The 17968-nt window shown below is 44.9% G+C and overlaps 1 protein-coding gene across 1 annotated transcript; it reads left to right on the top strand.

The window, feature by feature from the left end:
* Positions 1-10033: 10033 nt before the first annotated feature.
* LOC144135407 (sulfotransferase ssu-1-like) lies at positions 10034-11322 on the top strand. Its single transcript, XM_077668070.1, has one exon. It carries the CDS (start codon positions 10046-10048, stop codon positions 10985-10987), a length of 942 nt encoding a protein of 313 aa, XP_077524196.1. The 5' UTR covers positions 10034-10045; the 3' UTR covers positions 10988-11322.
* The last annotated feature ends 6646 nt before the right edge of the window (positions 11323-17968 follow it).

Raw genomic sequence — 17968 nt, 5'->3', positions numbered from 1 at the left:
CGAATCGTGCGACGGTGAATAATTCAGGAAACAGTGACGACTCGGAGGCGTATTCTTTAACAAACAGACAAGGAAAACTGTAATTACTTTACGGATACACAAAGAGTGGTCAGACGGAACACCCGACACAAACGTCTCTCTTCTTTGCCGTCTAAAAGGCCACTGTCTTGCCGAGAGTCCGAGGGGCCCGGCCGCTTTCAGCTGCATCAGGCCGTTCCGCTGCCCAACTCGCCTCCCGGGCGCCGTCGTCGAAACCCGATCCCGGGCCAGACACCGGCGCTCCAAAAACTGGGAGTGTCCCGCACTGCTCCGGTCCCCAATGGCACCCCGTCGCGCACACGTGCGAAGGAAACACACACACACAAAACTCAAAGGAGGGCACGCGGGCGACGAGAAACACAGGCAGTAGTAAACGATGCCGTTCGTGGAAGACGCACTCTCCCTTTCCCCCAAAAAAGACAGAATACATAACAGACGGAAGCCATCATGCGCACACGTATTCGCGCAGCCGCTAGCTGCTCGAGCGTCAGCTCTTGCTCTCATCATTGCGCATTCGTGAACATCGTAGCTGCGGATTCATGCTGTTTTCCCGCGAACCTCGGCGTGCCCACATAATTCTTTTAGGAACTGATGCAGCGGCACGCGGCGCATCGCAAGTCTTTTTTGCAGCTTCACGGCCCTACACCATAACGGCGCTCTTCCAGGCGTCGTTCGCGGCAGCGGATTTCAAGGCAATGGGTGACTCCTAGCACGCACTCTGCATTCCTCAGCGCCTCCGACGCCTCTGGCCTGTTGATGGTAGCAGCGTGGCCGTCCACTGTGGTCATAGGCGGACGAGATCTTCGGTGTCCCACCACACTCTTGCTGCGAGTGCCCATGGGTTATCCTGCCCTTCTTACATTGCCATCTTGTGGCAGCGGTATAGGTTGTGTTGTCTTCGCATCGCTGACTCCCAACCCACCCCCACCGGATTACTTGTGCCTTGATCACCTTGATCTCGCCTCCCACGCCGTATTGTGCCGCACGCGCGGTCTGCTGTACCATGGGTGCGGCGCGCCAGGGCTCCTACCATAAGACGGCCCCCCTTTCCATCCGGCTCCAAGCAGTCTTATCTCCCCACTTAGTCACAAGAAAATAAAACGGGGGTGTAACGAGGATGTAACGCGTACGTTTGAGCGTTTGCTGTGCCGTGAGAAGGCGCAGGACAAAAGGCTGCGTTGAATTCTTATATACAGTTGCAGCTGTTCCAGCATTTGATTTCATCCCCGGGTTTCTGTTGTCAACGTCGTCAAGGTATGTTGGTTTATGCTCACGTTTTATTTTCGCCTAGTAGAATTAATTCTTTTATTCCAGTTTTATAACACGCTCAAGCTTATACTCCGAGGCTCGTGCGTGAGGCAGAGCGAGAGGGAGGTTTCAATCTACAGAAAATCCGTGATCTGATACCGCGTATCTGTATCTTACACCCATCTTGTCTCTTCACCGAGGTTGTTCTCTACATGCGTTTTCTTTCGCATGGGCATATATGCTTTGGTACCCTTTAGGATGTTTGTTTAAGGTGCAACAACTTTCAGCCTGTATTATGTTTTTATTGCTTCACTTTTTCAGATTTCTCGGAGCTAGAGAAAAATTTGGCCATTGTTATATGCTGGTGCCGTGGTGATACGTGCCTTGTGGGTTAAATGGTGCATACATATGCGTCTCCTATTTGCATTCATTTTAAACGCAAAGAGCACATATAATAAACTGAAATTACATCTGTATTTTGCTGCTATTTCCTGTTATATGGGAGGGATCGGACGACTTTATGAATTCATATTTCCTTTGTGTGTAAAATTCTAGCCCATTTCTTGTTCTTTTGGCGGGAGCAGCGCCGCACGAAATGAAAAAGACAGAGGCGGGAATCAACGCTGACTAACAACCAGATAATTAATGCACGTTCGTCGAATATATACATCTCGCTCGTTCAATAAGGAAAAGACAGAAGCATGACAAACGCATAAGATGTACACGCGGTAAAATATCAGGGCAACGCACGCAGATAATCAATTTCGCTGACACGAAACGGTTTCGAAAGTATGCTGACGCATACGTCGCTCTTTTGTCGGATCTTGAAGGCTTCTTCAATATCCCCGGTCCGTTGATCGAAATATGACGTGATGACGATTGTGTTCCTACGCTGCAGGTCACATTCATGCTATCCTGAATGCTTTGCGAATTCACTGCTGATGGCGCACTTCAGGGATCTTTTGTGCTCTCGAAGCCGTTCATTCAAACCGCACCCTGTTTGACCAATAAAGGTGCGTCCGCATGACAGAGGTATTTCATAAACACCCTTTCACACATTTCACATGTTTTTTTTCGGTGCTTCTTCTTGCATTGACTTGTTCTTTGCTCGCTGTTGACTTTGGCGTACAGGCTTCTTAACTTGTTGGGTGCTGACACGAGCACATTTACACCACCTCTTGCGCCTACCTTTTTGAGAGTGTGGGAAATGCCATTAATGCAAGGAATGACCGCGTACGGCTTCCTTTCTTCTGATGTGATTGTGACATATTTTCTGCCTCTAAGTGCTTGCAGAATCCCTTCTGCGGCACTGGATAGCAGCCTCGTCGGGTAAACTGCTGCTTTCAGCCGACGGTTTCGGGTGTCAAAACTGCCTTGAACATTATGATGACAGGATCTCGTCAGTGCGCCTCTCGTTGCTGCTTTTTTCTACCCCCGCTTGATGATATTGGAGTGCGCAGGTGTGTAGGAGAGCAGTCTCTTCTAGCTTCGTGGTTCTTACCGCCAGCATATGTGAGCGCCTAGAAATGTTTGCGTTAAGTCAAGAAATCGCATAACGTTGCTTCCTGGAGTTCAATCATTATTTCTTGTCCTAGTTATTCTAGTCCTTAGCAAATGCAGCAAAGAGAGCCGCATTGACGAGATCCTGTCATCATGAAGTTCAAGGCAGTTTTGACACCGGAAACCGTCGACTGAAAGCAGCAGGTTGCCGGCCGAGACTGCTATCCAGTATCGCAGAAGGGATTCTGCAAGCACATAGAGGCAGAAAGTAGGTTACAACCAGATAAGCAGAAAAGGTGTACGCGGTCATCCCTTGCAATAATGGAATTTCTCACAATCTCAAAAAGGTAGGCGCAAGAGCTGGTGTAAAAGTGCTCGTGTCAGCACCCAACAAGTTAACAGGCCTGTGCTGCCAAAGTCAACAGTGAGCAAAAAAAATCAATGCAAGAAAAAGCACCGGGAAACACATGTGAAATGTGAGAAAAGCGAGGTTTGTGAAATATATCTGTCATGCGGACGCACCTACATTGGTCAAACAGGGCGCTCTTTGAATTAAACGGCTTCGAGAGCAAAAAAGATCCCTAAAGGGCGTCATCAGCAGTGAATTAGCAAAACATGGCAGAGAGCATGATTGCGCGCCGCAATTCGTCAACACGATGGTCCTCTCGTCGTATTTTGATCAACTGACCAGGGAGATTGAAGAAGCCTTCAACATCCTACAAAAGAGCGACGTATATGCGTCTGCAAACCTTCAAAAGCGCTTCGTGACAGAGAAATTGATTATCTGCGTGCGATGTCTTAATATTCTACCACGTGTACAACTTATCCGTTTTTCATGCTTCTTTCTTTTCATTCTTATACGAGCGAGATGTATATATTCGACGAACGTGCATTAAAAATCGGGTTGTTATTCAGCATCGTGTCCCGCCTCTCTCTTTGTCTCGTGCTGCGCTGCTCCCGTCACAAGATCATGCTCCATCCAGCCCAAATTTTCACCTTGTTCAAGCACATTTCATATAAACAGGTAAGTCCGAATGGCCTAGCCAGCATGCATTCACGCGTGTGGACAAATGTGTTACACGACGTGTAACCTAATCATGTGCCTGAAATTTGGCACATATGTGCGCTTAGATGCCTGGTGTGTTCATGAAAAAAAAAGAATTTTATTGAGCCAGAGCCAATACACCGAGTATTACCCTAGTTGTGAGGACGTTTTTTGGATGTCTTCAGGAAAAATGATCACCTCCTGGGGTGATTCAAAATGTCCTGATGGGCTATTTCTGGGAGATTTTGAGGAGGTTTTGTATTTGTTGGGGTGAGTGCCCGAGGAGAGAGCGCGCAGGCCGCTTAATCGGCTCTTTGCCCTCGAGTTACTGGTTGACGGGAGCCCGGATGAATTATCAATTTGGAGGGTCGATGGACCGGGAGATATTTTCTAGGATTCGCCAGGTGAGAGGAGGTCTCCAACCCAGCTTATAGGCCCGACAGGCCCCCTCGATTCGGTAATTGTGTGTTTTAGGATGCGTTAGGTGAGAGGAGGTATCCAACCCAACTCATAATTCCAACACGCCTCTTCGAGTCGGTAAGGATGTGTTTTTAGGATGCGCCAGGTGAGAGGAGGTATTCAACCCAGCTCAACGTTCCGATAGGCCCATTGGAGTCGGTAATGATGTGTTTTTAGGATGCCTCAGGTGAGAGGAGGTATCCAACACAGCTCGTAGTTCCTTCAGGATCCTTCGAGTCGGTAACGATGTGTTTCACTTCAGGGAGAAAGAGGGCGTGCGAAGCAGTTAGAGCGCGAGATTCGTTTCTTCAAAGCACGGATGGCAGCGCTGGAATCAGCGGATGAGCAGATAGCAGGGTATTTTTTTGTACGGCGAGGGCTTTCTCTGGAATCTAGAATAAAAAAAAAAACGGTTGAATTTTGGCTCAACTAATCGTTGTTATGCGCGCGAAAGGCTTTATTAGGCTCACAAAGACGAACACATGTCTTGCGTTGTATAGTATCGTTAATGTATTTTCATTCCTGATTGTTCAATCTTACAGACGCGGCATCGCGTGCGCAATGTATGAAAGTGGGTTCTGCATAGAACGCAGGTGCACTTTGATGCGCTCATCGGAACGCTGGTGGTGTTCCATCCGACGCCAGCCGTGGAGCTTCGACCAATATGCGCTCTGTCGCTGTCGCCGCGTTGCGGAGAGGAGGAAAGCAGGCATCCCAGGTGCACGGCCTACTCTCTACGTGACGTCACACACCTTCACCGAGTGGAGCGGTAAAGCATCTGCCGGCATCGCATGCGCAGGAGGTGGGTTCTTAATGGGAGCAGTGCCCCTGCCACGCAGTTTCCGTTAGGAATTTTTTAGTGAGTAAAGAACAACTGATGAATCCTAATAAAAAAACAACGTCCTGTTTTTATGCAAGAACAGCCTACCTTAACGCATGTAAGCTGTGCGCATAATGAAATGCGAATAGTTTTCTTTACATTTTATACGAAAAAAAAAGCAGTTTCCGTTGGCTATACTTTAAATATGCATGGCAAGCAGAGACATTTTGCATAGACTTGTCTCTATTGCCGAAAGCCACGATACGGTAAGAACGCACTGCTTTCAGCGTTTTCCACGTTCCCTCTCCTTTCAAGGTAGATTAAATGCGTCAGGACAACACCTTAAACCAATTAGACGAAGGTGTGTGCATAGGTATATTTATAATCCAGCCAAGCTCAATGTGGCAATGTGTGTGATGCACATGTGTCTCAGGAAGGGCATAAAGTGACAAGAAGGAGTCACCCGTCGCATGCGACAAATTGTGCTCAGAGAACCGCCATATAAATAAGACTGCTTCTCTTTTCCACGGACTCAAGTTTTATTCCTTTTGATGCAGTCAATCTGAACGACCACCTCCGGATACACACCTGTACGATCAAATGAAAGGTAAAAAATATTGTTTTGCGTCCCGAAGGCGAAACCATTCCATTCCCGACCCGTATTCAAACTGAAACTGGTCCGCAAAATTGCGATGGTGACGTCGGTGTCTCTGGCTTCAGTGGGAACGCAGCACGGCAGCATCGTCAGCGCCATCAGCATGCTTTCCCCGTGTGCTCTGTTTTCTTCCTTCGTCAGCAGCTTTTAACGGTGACGTCTGCTATCGTCCGCTGCCACCGAAAACGACCGTGTCTAGCTTACAAAAGGCGTGGTGATCTATGGCGTCCTTCTTGCAATCCTCAGGCGCTTCGAGCCTATTCGGTAGTGTTGTAGGCTGATAAGTGCGAATAGAAGAAGTGTTTGTACACTGGCCGCTGCAATGAACACCACTGATTGGCATGGCTGGATGAGTGCATCCTCATATTTTAAAGAAATATCAGAATGCAAGCTCATCAGGTCATCGCGGGACAGTGTATGTGGAAGAGTAATCAAATTTTATGCCTTGGGAAGGTGAGCATGCAAAAAAATTTCCTAATCCCCCTTCTTCAAACACACTCGTGCGTTGTATTAGTTTAACCGAAAACACTTGGCTTTACTGCAGCAGTTACAAAACCTTTTAAAGCGCTGTCCAAACCGTAGCGGCAATCATCAGAAGATCACGATTAGAAATCTGCCCCTTTGTCCTCTCAGGATGAATGGCGGCACAAGCGGCGGCAAATCTCCGCTTGATGGACTTCGTGCTGCTGGGTTCCGTTTTATGAGCACCATTTTTCACATAAACCCGCAAATAAATGCCCTGAAGCGAAAGGAGGCGATAACCACTAAGTGCGATAGGTGCGCCGCATTCACTTCCCAGGAAAGTGCAGCCACGAAAGTGAGCATCAGGTGGCGAAGATTGGGCTGCAGCCACGTCATCAGGAAGCCTTTTATCCTGCAGCATATTCATGAAAGTTTGCTTCTGAATAGATCTACAATGTCAGTGTTTGTTCAAAGAACTCTGGTGCATCAGTCCTGTCATTAAAAATGGGCCGTCTGACATGATTTGTGCTGGCAGGTCCAGTGTGGGTTGGCGCTGGGACGGTAGTGGCCACGGTGCAAGTCCACAGTTGAACTTCTGCAGAAGTGAGCCCCCTTAGTCCGAATAGTTTTCTTATCAAGTTGGCGTTCGCAGTTTGTTTTAATTAAGATACAGTTGCTGAAGAACAGGAGTCGCTCAAAGTCCCTTTCTTGCATACATGGTGCAGGATGATGTGTAAAAGATATAATCGATGCTTTATAAGCTGTCTCCATAGTGATGTCTGAGCCGTGGCGGGTGTCGCAATGGCACGAATACTGACCTCCGGCTTGAATGCCACGTTTAAAAGGACACTGTTCGCGACAGCACACTACTGTCTTTTCTTCACTGCCACGTAACAGAGAAAACTGCGCCGGAGCGTAGCTGCCTGAAATTTCGGCGCTTGCTTCTTCACGTGTTCCGCTTACCCAGGGCTTCCATTGCACCAGTTATCTTAATCCAATACATTGAGCAGAACGTTAGAGATCGATTTTTCCTTCGCTTGAAAAAAAATTGCTTACGTCGTGTTCTTCTTGTCTACGAACTCTCCACTAACGATGGATTCTAAGCTTCGTTAAATAAAAATATTATTCCAGGTCGTTCGCATGCTAATAAGAATTATTTTAGAAGCCATCATCCGCGCGGCTGGCAGTTTATTCTTTAAAAGTTTTTCTACATCAACCTCGTAACTTCTTCTTTCCTTATAGGTAGTTTGGTTCGCCTTTCTTGTTTATTTCTGCAGTAATCTACACAAATTATTTTTTGCTTGTTCATTATGAGATGCCTGATCATAAATTTGGTTAGCCTATTCTTCATTGTAATAACGCCAAATGACTGCAACATATCACCACAGGTTAACATATAAAAAAATTATCGAACGCATGACGCCCACTGGCATTATAATAATAATAATAATTGGTTTTGGGGGAAAGGAAATGGCGCAGTATTTGTCTCATATGTCGTTGGACACCTGAACCGCGCCGTAAGGGAAGGGATAAGGAAGGGAGTGAAAGAAGAAAGGAAGAAGGAGGTGCCGTAGTGGAGGGCTCCGGAATAATTTCGACCACCTGGGGATCTTAAACGTGCACTGACATCGCACAGCACACGGGCGCCTCAGCGTTTGTCCTCTATAAAAACGCAGCCGCCGCGGTCGGGTTCGAACGCGGGAACTCCGGATCAGTAGCCGAGCGCCCTAACCACTGAGCCACCGCGGCGGGGGGCATTAGCGCGCAGGAACGCTGTTCTCTGGATGAAGTATAATGCTCAGGTGGCGGTAGCATACGCATCATCAACAGGATCTGCAGTCAGATCGTGAAGCATGGACTTTCCTGGGCTGCTAGCCACACGGTCGAGCATTCGTTTGAAGGTTTCAGGTGGGGAAACTTTTTTAGCCGCTCCTTATACAACACTTCACCAAGGAACGCTAACATAAAAATCTCAAACTAGGAATGGATATCACTGTGTTAATTGCAAGAAATGAAATTCACGCATATTATCCATGGAGATGGTATTACGCTATACTAATGTGGGGAGAACCCTCAAATTCAGTTCAATTCTTACTTTGAGAGGAGTCATTTTTCTTAGGAAGGCGAGCAGGTCTTTCCTATTTTTTCTGTTTGTTGCCCATAGTAGAGAACTATAGATAAGGTGGGAAAGGAACAGACCATGACATATATTTGTAGTTTGGCTCTCACGGGTGTCAAGGTGCGGCAGCGTGAAATTACACCTGTGAGATCATACGGCCTTTTGCAGATGCAGGCTACATGAGCGTTTGATTTAAGGTGAGAGGAAATGTGTACACCGAGAATTGTAAGTTTTTTAACAGTTTGTAGGCGTTGGTCTTGCGTTAAGGACGTGTGGCGCCAAGCAGCTAATTTATTCTTAGCATGGAAGGTAATGGCTTTTGAATAAATTACATTTACCTCGATCTGATTTAGTCTCACGCATGCTAAATCTTAGCAAGGAAGTCATTGCAGCTTAGATCCTTTTGGCAGATAATATTCCCATTAATAAGTGAGGCATTGTAGTGTGGAATGATGAATTTAGCTGAGGTTCATATATTGAAAATAAGATTAGCATAAGTTTGGTTTGTAAGACGGGAGTTTAACGTCCCAAAGCGACTAAGGCTATGAGGAACGTAGTAGTGAAGGGCTCCGGAAATTTAGACCACCTGGGGTTCTTTAACGTACGGGCCTATAGAATTTCGCCTCCATCGAAATTCGACCACCGTGGCCGGAATCGAACAGGCGTTTTCCGCGTCAGCAGCCGAGCGCCATAACCACTGAACCGACGCCGCGGGGCGATGAGCTTAATTATAAGATTTCAAATTTTGATGCAAGATTCACTGTGCGAACCTGCAAAATACTGAAAGAAAGGGAAAGAGTGTATGTTTTGAAGTCATATATTTTACCTATCAGATGTGGCACACCAGAAGGAATTAGAGTCCTCTTCTCTCTAGTTCTTACTCAATACGATTAGCATAATTATTGGAGAGATAGGAACTCTGAATAATTCCTTCTGGTGTGCCATATCTGGCTGGTAAAATATATGACATATAAACATCCACTCTCTCCCTTTCTTTCAGTCTTTTGTAGGTGTGCACAGCGAATTTTGCATAAAAAGTCGAAATCTTTTAACGTCAGTGTGAGAAGTCTGTGGCTAGCATTTAGAAATTGCCTTCACTTCAGTAATAAATAAGGTATCAGATTCAAATAAACATAATGTAAGCGATTCATAGGTTTCTTCAAATAGTCGCCGTTAATTGAGAATTGCAACTGAAATTAACTTAGAGGTGCACAAAATGATAACATCAGGCACCACCTCCTTACCCTTCTGGGCTCAACAGCATAACGAGTGTTTTCGTTTTGGCACGACTCACACCTTAGGCTGCATAAGAGGGCTTTCGTAAAGCTGCTGACCTCCTAATTCGATGACACCCTACGAGCCGCCTGCGGTAGAGCTGGCTGTTGCACGTGCGGCGCCAGAGCTGAAACTTGCGGGGCGATGGAGCACTCGCTTACACTCTCAAGGTTAGGCTACACAAAGCACGAATTCGCTTGAAAGTCGAAGAGGGGACAGGCGCCGGCGCAACTGAGTTGGTAGATGAGGTCGCGTGACATGCAGAGGTCGTGGCCCGAACCTCCTACATGACGTGATGTTCTTTTCTTGCTTTTATTGATGATTCGCTTTTTGTAATGATTGGCATGTTTAACACGTCAGCAGAACTGACATTTGTGGTTCTCACAGACGATACTCAACTTTGCAGGGCAGCAAGAGTGCAAAATGGACCTGCAGGCCTATAGAAATGTGGACGGAGTGTGGGTGAACAAGACATTCCACGACGACATCTTGCGCAGCGCGATTAACTACAAACCCCATCCAGGGGATATATTCGTCGCAGCCTATCCCAAATGTGGAACAACGTGGACGCAGTTCCTTGCACTGAGTATCCTACACAGGGGCGAACCTCCCAAAACGCCCATCGAGTTCTTGTTGGCTTCTCCGTTCCTGGAGGTTATGGGCGCTGAAGCAGCCGAAAAAATGGTGAGGCCGGGACCCATCAAGACGCACCTACCTTTTCACAAGGTGCCTTTCTCGAGTGAGGCTAAATACATCTATGCTACAAGAAATCCGTATGACGTGTGCGTTTCCTTCTACTATCAAGTCGTAGGCTTCACACCTAAGAGTGTAGAGGACGTATCCTTTGGACGGTTTCACGAACTTTTCATCTCGGGGAGGCTGAATTTCGGCGACTACTTCGACCACCTGTTGTCCTGGTACGAGCACCGAGATTTGCCGAACATTTTGTGCTTCACATTCGAAGATATGAGGAACGATACCACCTCCTGGACGCTAAAGGTAGCTGACTTTCTTGGGAAACAGTACGGAAGTGAACTTCGGAAGGATCCTGCATTACTGCACAAAGTGGTAAGCGCCTCGAGCAAGGAGAACGTGAATCAAGTATTCAGCGGGGAGAGGCCCTTTCTAAAAAAATTGTGGAGCCTCCCACCCGAAAAAGCCATTAAATCCTTGGAAGTGCAGCGCAAGTTTGTGGCTGAATTGCCGGAGATGCACGAACAGAAACAGTTTGTCCGCAAAGGGGTTGTTGGTGACTGGAAGACTCATTTCACGCCGGATCAGATCGAGAAGACTAAAGCATGGATCAGTGAAAAGACACGGGGATCGGACGTTATGCAACTGTGGAAGAACTGTGATTTGCCTTAACATTACCAATGAAGGAAACGTGAACCGGAAGAGGAATAGGAACGCCTTAAATAGTTTTCGTTTGGACATATGTTGAACGGCTTGAAGGCCAGAATATAGATGATCATCATTAGTATTTTCTTTTACGTATCTACTAATGTCTGTTTGTGTTGAAATTAGCTCGAAGCATGATAAACAAAATGTGTGAAAGACAAAGACTGGAAATTCCTTCACGAATTGTTGTGGGAAAAGAGAACACTTCTTGAGGCCTGGCGTCGAAGAACTCCCCAGCGTGTCCAGCAGTATTCTGAAAGGGTGAGCAAGGATGCAGTGTTTTAGAGCACTTAGTTTCATGTTTATTTCGGTCTAAATAAAAGAATCGGCGATTGTAGCGCTTTTAAAAAACCTGTCTTTTAATGCACTCCAGAGTAAAACGCAGGCGTTCTTGCACCTTAGTGCAGGAAGTGTTCCAAAATAATTAATGAAATAGAAGGAAATATAATAAGTGTAAGAAGGTGTCTTTGGAACTTGACGCTTACTAAAGCATACTGACTTTCGTGCTAAAATAAATAAGAAATAAATAAATAAACCTTCACCTTTAACACTGACCTTTGGCCTTAGGATCACCTCTGGCCTTGTAGTGACCTTTCAGTCTTGTGTTAGGGCAAGTGGGAGGGGCTAATGTGAGTAGTCGCGTGGTGACATCGCTTATCCATTGCTGTGAAGCTGTCGCTGAACATCATGTTTATCTGTGCTAAACCTCTGCCAATTTTTTCACTGTGTCTTCCTGACAGGACAAAAAAAATGTGAGGAGAAAGGGAGCGCGGTGGGTGGGTGTGGTACTTTCCGTTGTGGCCCACGTGACCAGCCAAATATTCTTCAAGAAAGGGTGGCTGGCGCAAGCCGCTGAAAATATTCTACCTACTCCTAACCTACGACTTACTTCGCCATATCTAGAACAAGACGGGACTCTCCAGCTGCAATTACAGATATAGAAACTAGCTCGTTCGCAGCAGCGAACAAGCTCAAGAGCAGCTCAAGCTTCTCTGGTGCCGCAGCGGTGGCTGAGTGGGTGAGCATCCCCCTCGCATGCGGGAGGTGCGGGGTTCGATCCCCAGTGCCGCCGGGTACCCACCGGTGGAACAGTGGGTACAATCTTTCCCTGACCTGGTGCTCGGCTAGTAAGGTGTAAAATGCTTGGAAAATGGGTCTTTCACCCCACCAAGAGTAATCGAAACATACCATGTGCCATGGCGCTCTTTGGCCATAGATGCCCTTGCGCCACAAAAATCCATAATCATCATCATCACTCTCCTCTGGGCATATCAAGAGGCTTTGGTAAAGCTCATGAGCTCTCTTCTTGCGTGATAAGAGTGGACTTAAGGATTGAGAGATGACGTGTCCCTTCATCGGTTGCCTGCGCTACTACCCCGATAGATGTACCTTCACCGCCGGGCACTGTCACGAAATTCTATTACGTAGTGACTTTCGCAGAGACCAGGAGATAGCGTGACAGATCAGCGGAGCTGGTAAAAATAAAGAAACAAATCATGAAATTTCCAAGTCCCTCTTCATTATGCAGAAGTATCAGACTGTAGCAAGCTATGGTTCGCAAACTCCGAATGCAATGTCTTAATTGTCTTCTTTTCAGTTTTCACAACGAAAGCGATGAAATTCCAGCAAAACCACACCTTTATTTGAAAATTACAAAAACATAGATGTAGGCGTGCTAAGTCTCCTGCAGTAAATGCATGTAGTACCTCTGCCCCGCAGTTTACTTTGCGGAGTTGTTTTTACAGAGCAAGAGAGCTACTCCTCGGCGTACAACTTGCGATTTCAATGTGGATGAGGCAATGACCTTCAATGCATCACAAGGTCAAATTCAACAATTGCGTGGTAGTACGGCACTAGCTATGGTGGTATCACCACGCGATCATATGTATATGACCACTGTGAACTTGACCTTCATTTTAGCCTTGTCCTTGGCCTTCGATTTGAGACAGCTGTCACCACATCAACAATGACCTTCAATGCCTCAAAAGGTCAAAACGAACTTCACTGTTTGATGGCATGGCCCAGGCTAAGTATGACTATGTCATCGTATATTTCCGATCATTGGGTACCTGACCTCGACCTTTAACGTTGACCCATGGCCTTGACCATGACATTTCATTTGAGACATTAGAGTGCATGCTCAACAGAGGTTTCACACGTATAACTAGGTTCCGGGAACGGTGAATCCCAGAGATTTTTTTTTTCTGGACCAAGCGCAAATTACCACTGCAAATCCACACCAAATCCTATCGACTCAGCATGTGCGCCATACTATATTACCCCTGTCTCCGAGAAAGAGAAATGGAGATCACATTTTAAATATTTTTACTCGCCCCCGAAGCATATTCTTCCCTGTGGGTACATGTGCAATAGGAGCGACAAGCGTCTCTCCCGTAACTTGTTCTTATCGGCTGAATTGCTCAATATGTAAAAAAGCCGTGGTACCGCACCTTTTCTTTTCCTATTTCGCTTGGGGACTGATTTCTCGCTGCAGCGGGAGCACCTAAACAAATTCGTCGCAGGTGCATGAATAATGACGTCTAGAAATGAGGGAACAACGATGCAACAAAGCCTATGATGAGATTTACCTCTCTTATTCTTTTAAACTTGCAGCTGCTATAGACAGCAACGGTGAGCAAAAGAGTTAGAAAATACAAACAGAAAAATTTCTTCCGCCACAAGAGATTTCCTGGGATGTTTTTTTTTTTATCAGAAACTAATAGCAACAACAGAATTGAGTGGGCACGGCGAACCAGGGTCCAACGTGTCACGGACTAGGGCGCTTTTCTACGTGCTACAGGTTTTCCTGGGTTCAGACGCGTTACGAACTGGACACGTGTGGCCCGATGACATCTGTTGCTGTGATGCAAATCAACCTCACTTCGACAACGCATCGGTCTGGGTGTCGTAATTTGATGACACTGTTCTTCCAGCGACGAGATTCAGCCATCATATGAATGTTTTATTTATTGCAAGTTGCTTCTTTGTAGCGATCTCGAAGCGAATCCTGGGCCGAATCAAAAGGAAGTTATTGAACAAATATTAGACGACCAGCTGCCTCTTCAAGCTGAAATCAGTGAAATGATAGTAGAGCCAGTTAAGACTGTATATATGGTAAAGGATCTACACAGTCTAATGAATAAAATGGAGAAAAAGCTGAACGAAACATCAACCTTCACCGAGCAGCCCCATGAAATACACACAAACTTGAAATCAATAGAGAAAGTAATGGGTTTTCAAGCTGAAAATTTGACCGATCTCGATGATCGAAGCAGACGGTCCAACCTAGGCATTCACGGTATTACATAAGAATCCGACGAAACAGAAGCTACGATGAAAGATAAAATAATGAAAGAAGGTTTTAAAGACAAGCTTCAAGTCAGTTACCAATCTGTCGGGCGCATTCATAGCTTGGGTCGTAGGAATGATACCTGCCCTGTACTGCTCTATTTAAAAAGTTTTGCAAAACAAAAGACAATAATAGAAAATGTTACAAAGCTAAAATGCTCAGGAAGTTAAGTTCGGAATGATTATTCCCGAACTACGCTGCAGACACGATCACTGCGTTGGCATATAGCGTAAGAAGAGAGGGATAAAAAAAAACGTCACCCTTATTCATGACAAGCTAAAAGCGGATAAAGATATGTTTTTCAGGGATAAATCACAGAATAAACGCGTAAAGTTAGTTTACTCGGATAAGAGAGTGAATCAGCACGACAAGGCATGACGCGGTTTACAAGATCAGAGCAAACTTTTGCGCATACTAAACATTAACGCGCGTAGTTTTGTTAATAAGACAGACTTGCTCGAAATAACACTATTTCCATGATCCCCACGTTAGAGTGATTACTGAGACTTGGCTTCACAGTGAAGTGAATGATGATGACGTTTTTCCTCCTTCTTACACTGTATTTCGAAAACACAGTCAATCTTGAGGTGGTGGAGTGGCTCTCCTAATTAAGAAACAAATTGAAGCCTCTTTAAAGATGACGTAGATGATATTGAATGCCTATGTGTGAAACTCTCCTGTTGGGGACCAAACTTGGTTTCATATGCTCTTTATAGGCCTCCTTGATCTGGAACCGACTACTTAACTAAACTGAAAATCAGATGTCTCAGTACCAAAACAGCAAAACTTTATTGACTGGCGACTTCTACTTGCTAGGATTGGATTGGGAAGTACTTGAGTGTCTCGGTGCATACACAAAGCAAGCAAACGTATTGTTTAAAATAATGCTTCTCCTCAACCTGACACACATAGTTAAGGAACCAACCCGTAAAGTCGGTTCTTCGAATTCGTTGTTAGATTTGCTGTTCGTTCTTTGCGACATTGTAAATTTTACTGTTTCTGTGGAACAAGGCCTGTCTGACCAAAACTTGGTGAGTGCTTCATTTCCTCTAGTAAGGCAAACAAAAAAGAAACACACATCACCACGTTAAATTAAAGATTATTCGCGTGCCAATGACGCATCTGTCATAGAACATCTGGAAACCTGCCTTGTTGATTTCGATGATGCTGATGTCTGCGCAGTCTGGGACAGAATAAAAAGATTAAAAAAACTGTTTCTATTGTATCAAAACTTTTGTACCAAGCAGGCACAAAAAATAAAGAAAGGAAACCCAAAGGATGCCACGCAATATAATTCAAATGAGCCGTAGTTTAAATTGGCACAAGACGAAACGCGCAGATACTGAATTGCTCAAGGATTTGCTGGAGAATGTAGCACGTGTCTTACGTGATTCAAAACATTATTTCTTCAAAACATCAATTAAAAAGTTTGCAAAAACCGTGCTAAGAAAGCTTTGGAATTATACCAGTGAAAAAAAGAAAGCAGTCACACAAATTTTGGTTAACACTACAGTATGTGATCCAAAGCCTATTGCTCAGAATTTTATTAATTCTTTTCAAAGTATTTCCTGCCCCGTACACATGTGCCGAACACAGCCGAGTGTATTATCCCGCCGAAGTGTGTTTAATCTCTTACCTTGGTGTATTTTCTATGTTACTGAACCTGACACCAAAACATCATGTGGCCCTGACAACATTCCAAGCGCATTTCTGCGACGCCATGCCGAAACTCTGGCTGAATTCCTTGTGATAATTTTTTGTGCTTCAATGTCAGCAGGCAACGTACTCGATGATTGGAGTACAGCCAGAATTGTTCCCGTTCCCGTTTATAAAAAAGGACACCTTCTTTTGCAGAACTACCGTCCCATATCATTGACGTCCCCGTGCTGTAAGCTATTAGAACATAAAGTTGCACACTGTATGAGCGAATTTTTAGAAAAAAAAATCTTGTGCTAGCTATCTTCCAGCACGGTTTCTGAAAAGGATTTTCGACGGTAACACAGCTAAATACAGTAATAAATTCATTTGCTTCCTGCATAGATGAAGGCCAAATCGATGCAATATTTTGCATTTTAGCAAAGCAATTGACAAAGTTCCTCGTGATGAAATAATTTTTAAAATGAAAGAAATTGGCATTCCTGATATTTCAGTAACATGAATTACTGCATACTTAAAACACCGCCAACAGTTTGTTGAAGTGGGTCGACAACGTTCGAGCTCTCCTCCAGTTTCATCCCGTGTTCCCAAAGGAAGTGCTTTGGGCCCTCTGCTGTTCCTTTTGTATGTCAATGATATCATTCAAGTTGTTAACCCATCAGTGTATATTCGATTGCTTGCTGTCGATTGCATTCTATACCGAGAAGCGACAAAGCAGGAAGATCAAAGGGACCTGGACAATGCTTTGAACAACGTTTTCGAACGGTGCGACCCATGGGCATAATTCTGAATGCAGATAAAAGTGTTTACATGCCGATAACCCGACAAACTATACATCATAGCTACACATATAAGTTAGGCTTGATCCCTCTTTAACAAGTATCCAACTGCAAATACATAGGAGTAACCATAAGTAGCAATCTATCGTGGAACTTGCTCATAAAGAATATCTGCTCTGCTGCATTTCGAAAATTGTGCTGCTTAACACATATACTAAAAAATGCCTCTTCTAACATGAAGCTACGTCGTTATTCTTCAGTAATTAGACCTATCCTCGAATATGCTTGCATAGTGTGGCTCCCGTATGCTAAATCTAACGTAAAAAAATCTAGGAGGAATACGGAGAAGAGCTGCTTGGTTTATTTTTAATAAATATGCAAGGACTGACTCCCCAACCACTTTACTGGAGATTAATAAAATTGAACCACTTGAACACCGGAGAAGAAAGCTTAGGTTAGAATTTATTTCTGTTTTATTACATAACCAACTTGGTTTGGATCCCACATCACACTTAACGCTGGCACCAACCACACATACTCGTCAACACCATCCCAGTTCTCTAACCCCTATATTCGCTAGAACAGACAAAAGTTTTCGTTATTTTCACGGACAATAACAGACTGGATTGAGGTAATTAAGCCATTGTGCCATGAGTTTTTACCAATTATTGCTATATTGTGTGGTTTTTATGTGGTTTGAGTGACTTGTTCGACCAACCCTTCTCGGGCTTAATGTCTGCTGCACTTTGTAAAAAAAGATAAAAAATTAAAAATATTGTGCTCTTTCCAGAGAACAACAGTTTACAAAGAAACTTTCGTTTATGAAAAAGCTACAAAATATTTAGTCGTATTTTTGACACGGCTCTGTAGTTTTCATCACTATTGGCGGTAACACGTTGTGATTAACGGCGTCACCGTTAACGCGTTACTTTTTCTCGCTAACTTAGTAACGTACTCGTTACCATTTTTAAACTGTAATGGGTACCATACTTATGTTAACGCTTTTCGGTAACGTGAGGTGTCACATTGGCAGTTACGTTTTATTTCAATTGTCCTCCAAACCCCCCTCGCTGCCTTTTTAGAAAAAAAAAGCGCTGAGCCACCAAAGTGATGTTTCAAACAGACAAATAGTGCAGGCGGTCTCTACGACCCTCATTGCCTGTG

This window comes from Amblyomma americanum, chromosome 5, assembly GCF_052857255.1.
Source record: "Amblyomma americanum isolate KBUSLIRL-KWMA chromosome 5, ASM5285725v1, whole genome shotgun sequence".
Taxonomy (NCBI): domain Eukaryota; kingdom Metazoa; phylum Arthropoda; class Arachnida; order Ixodida; family Ixodidae; genus Amblyomma; species Amblyomma americanum.
This window is presented reverse-complemented; position numbering and strand designations above follow the sequence as displayed.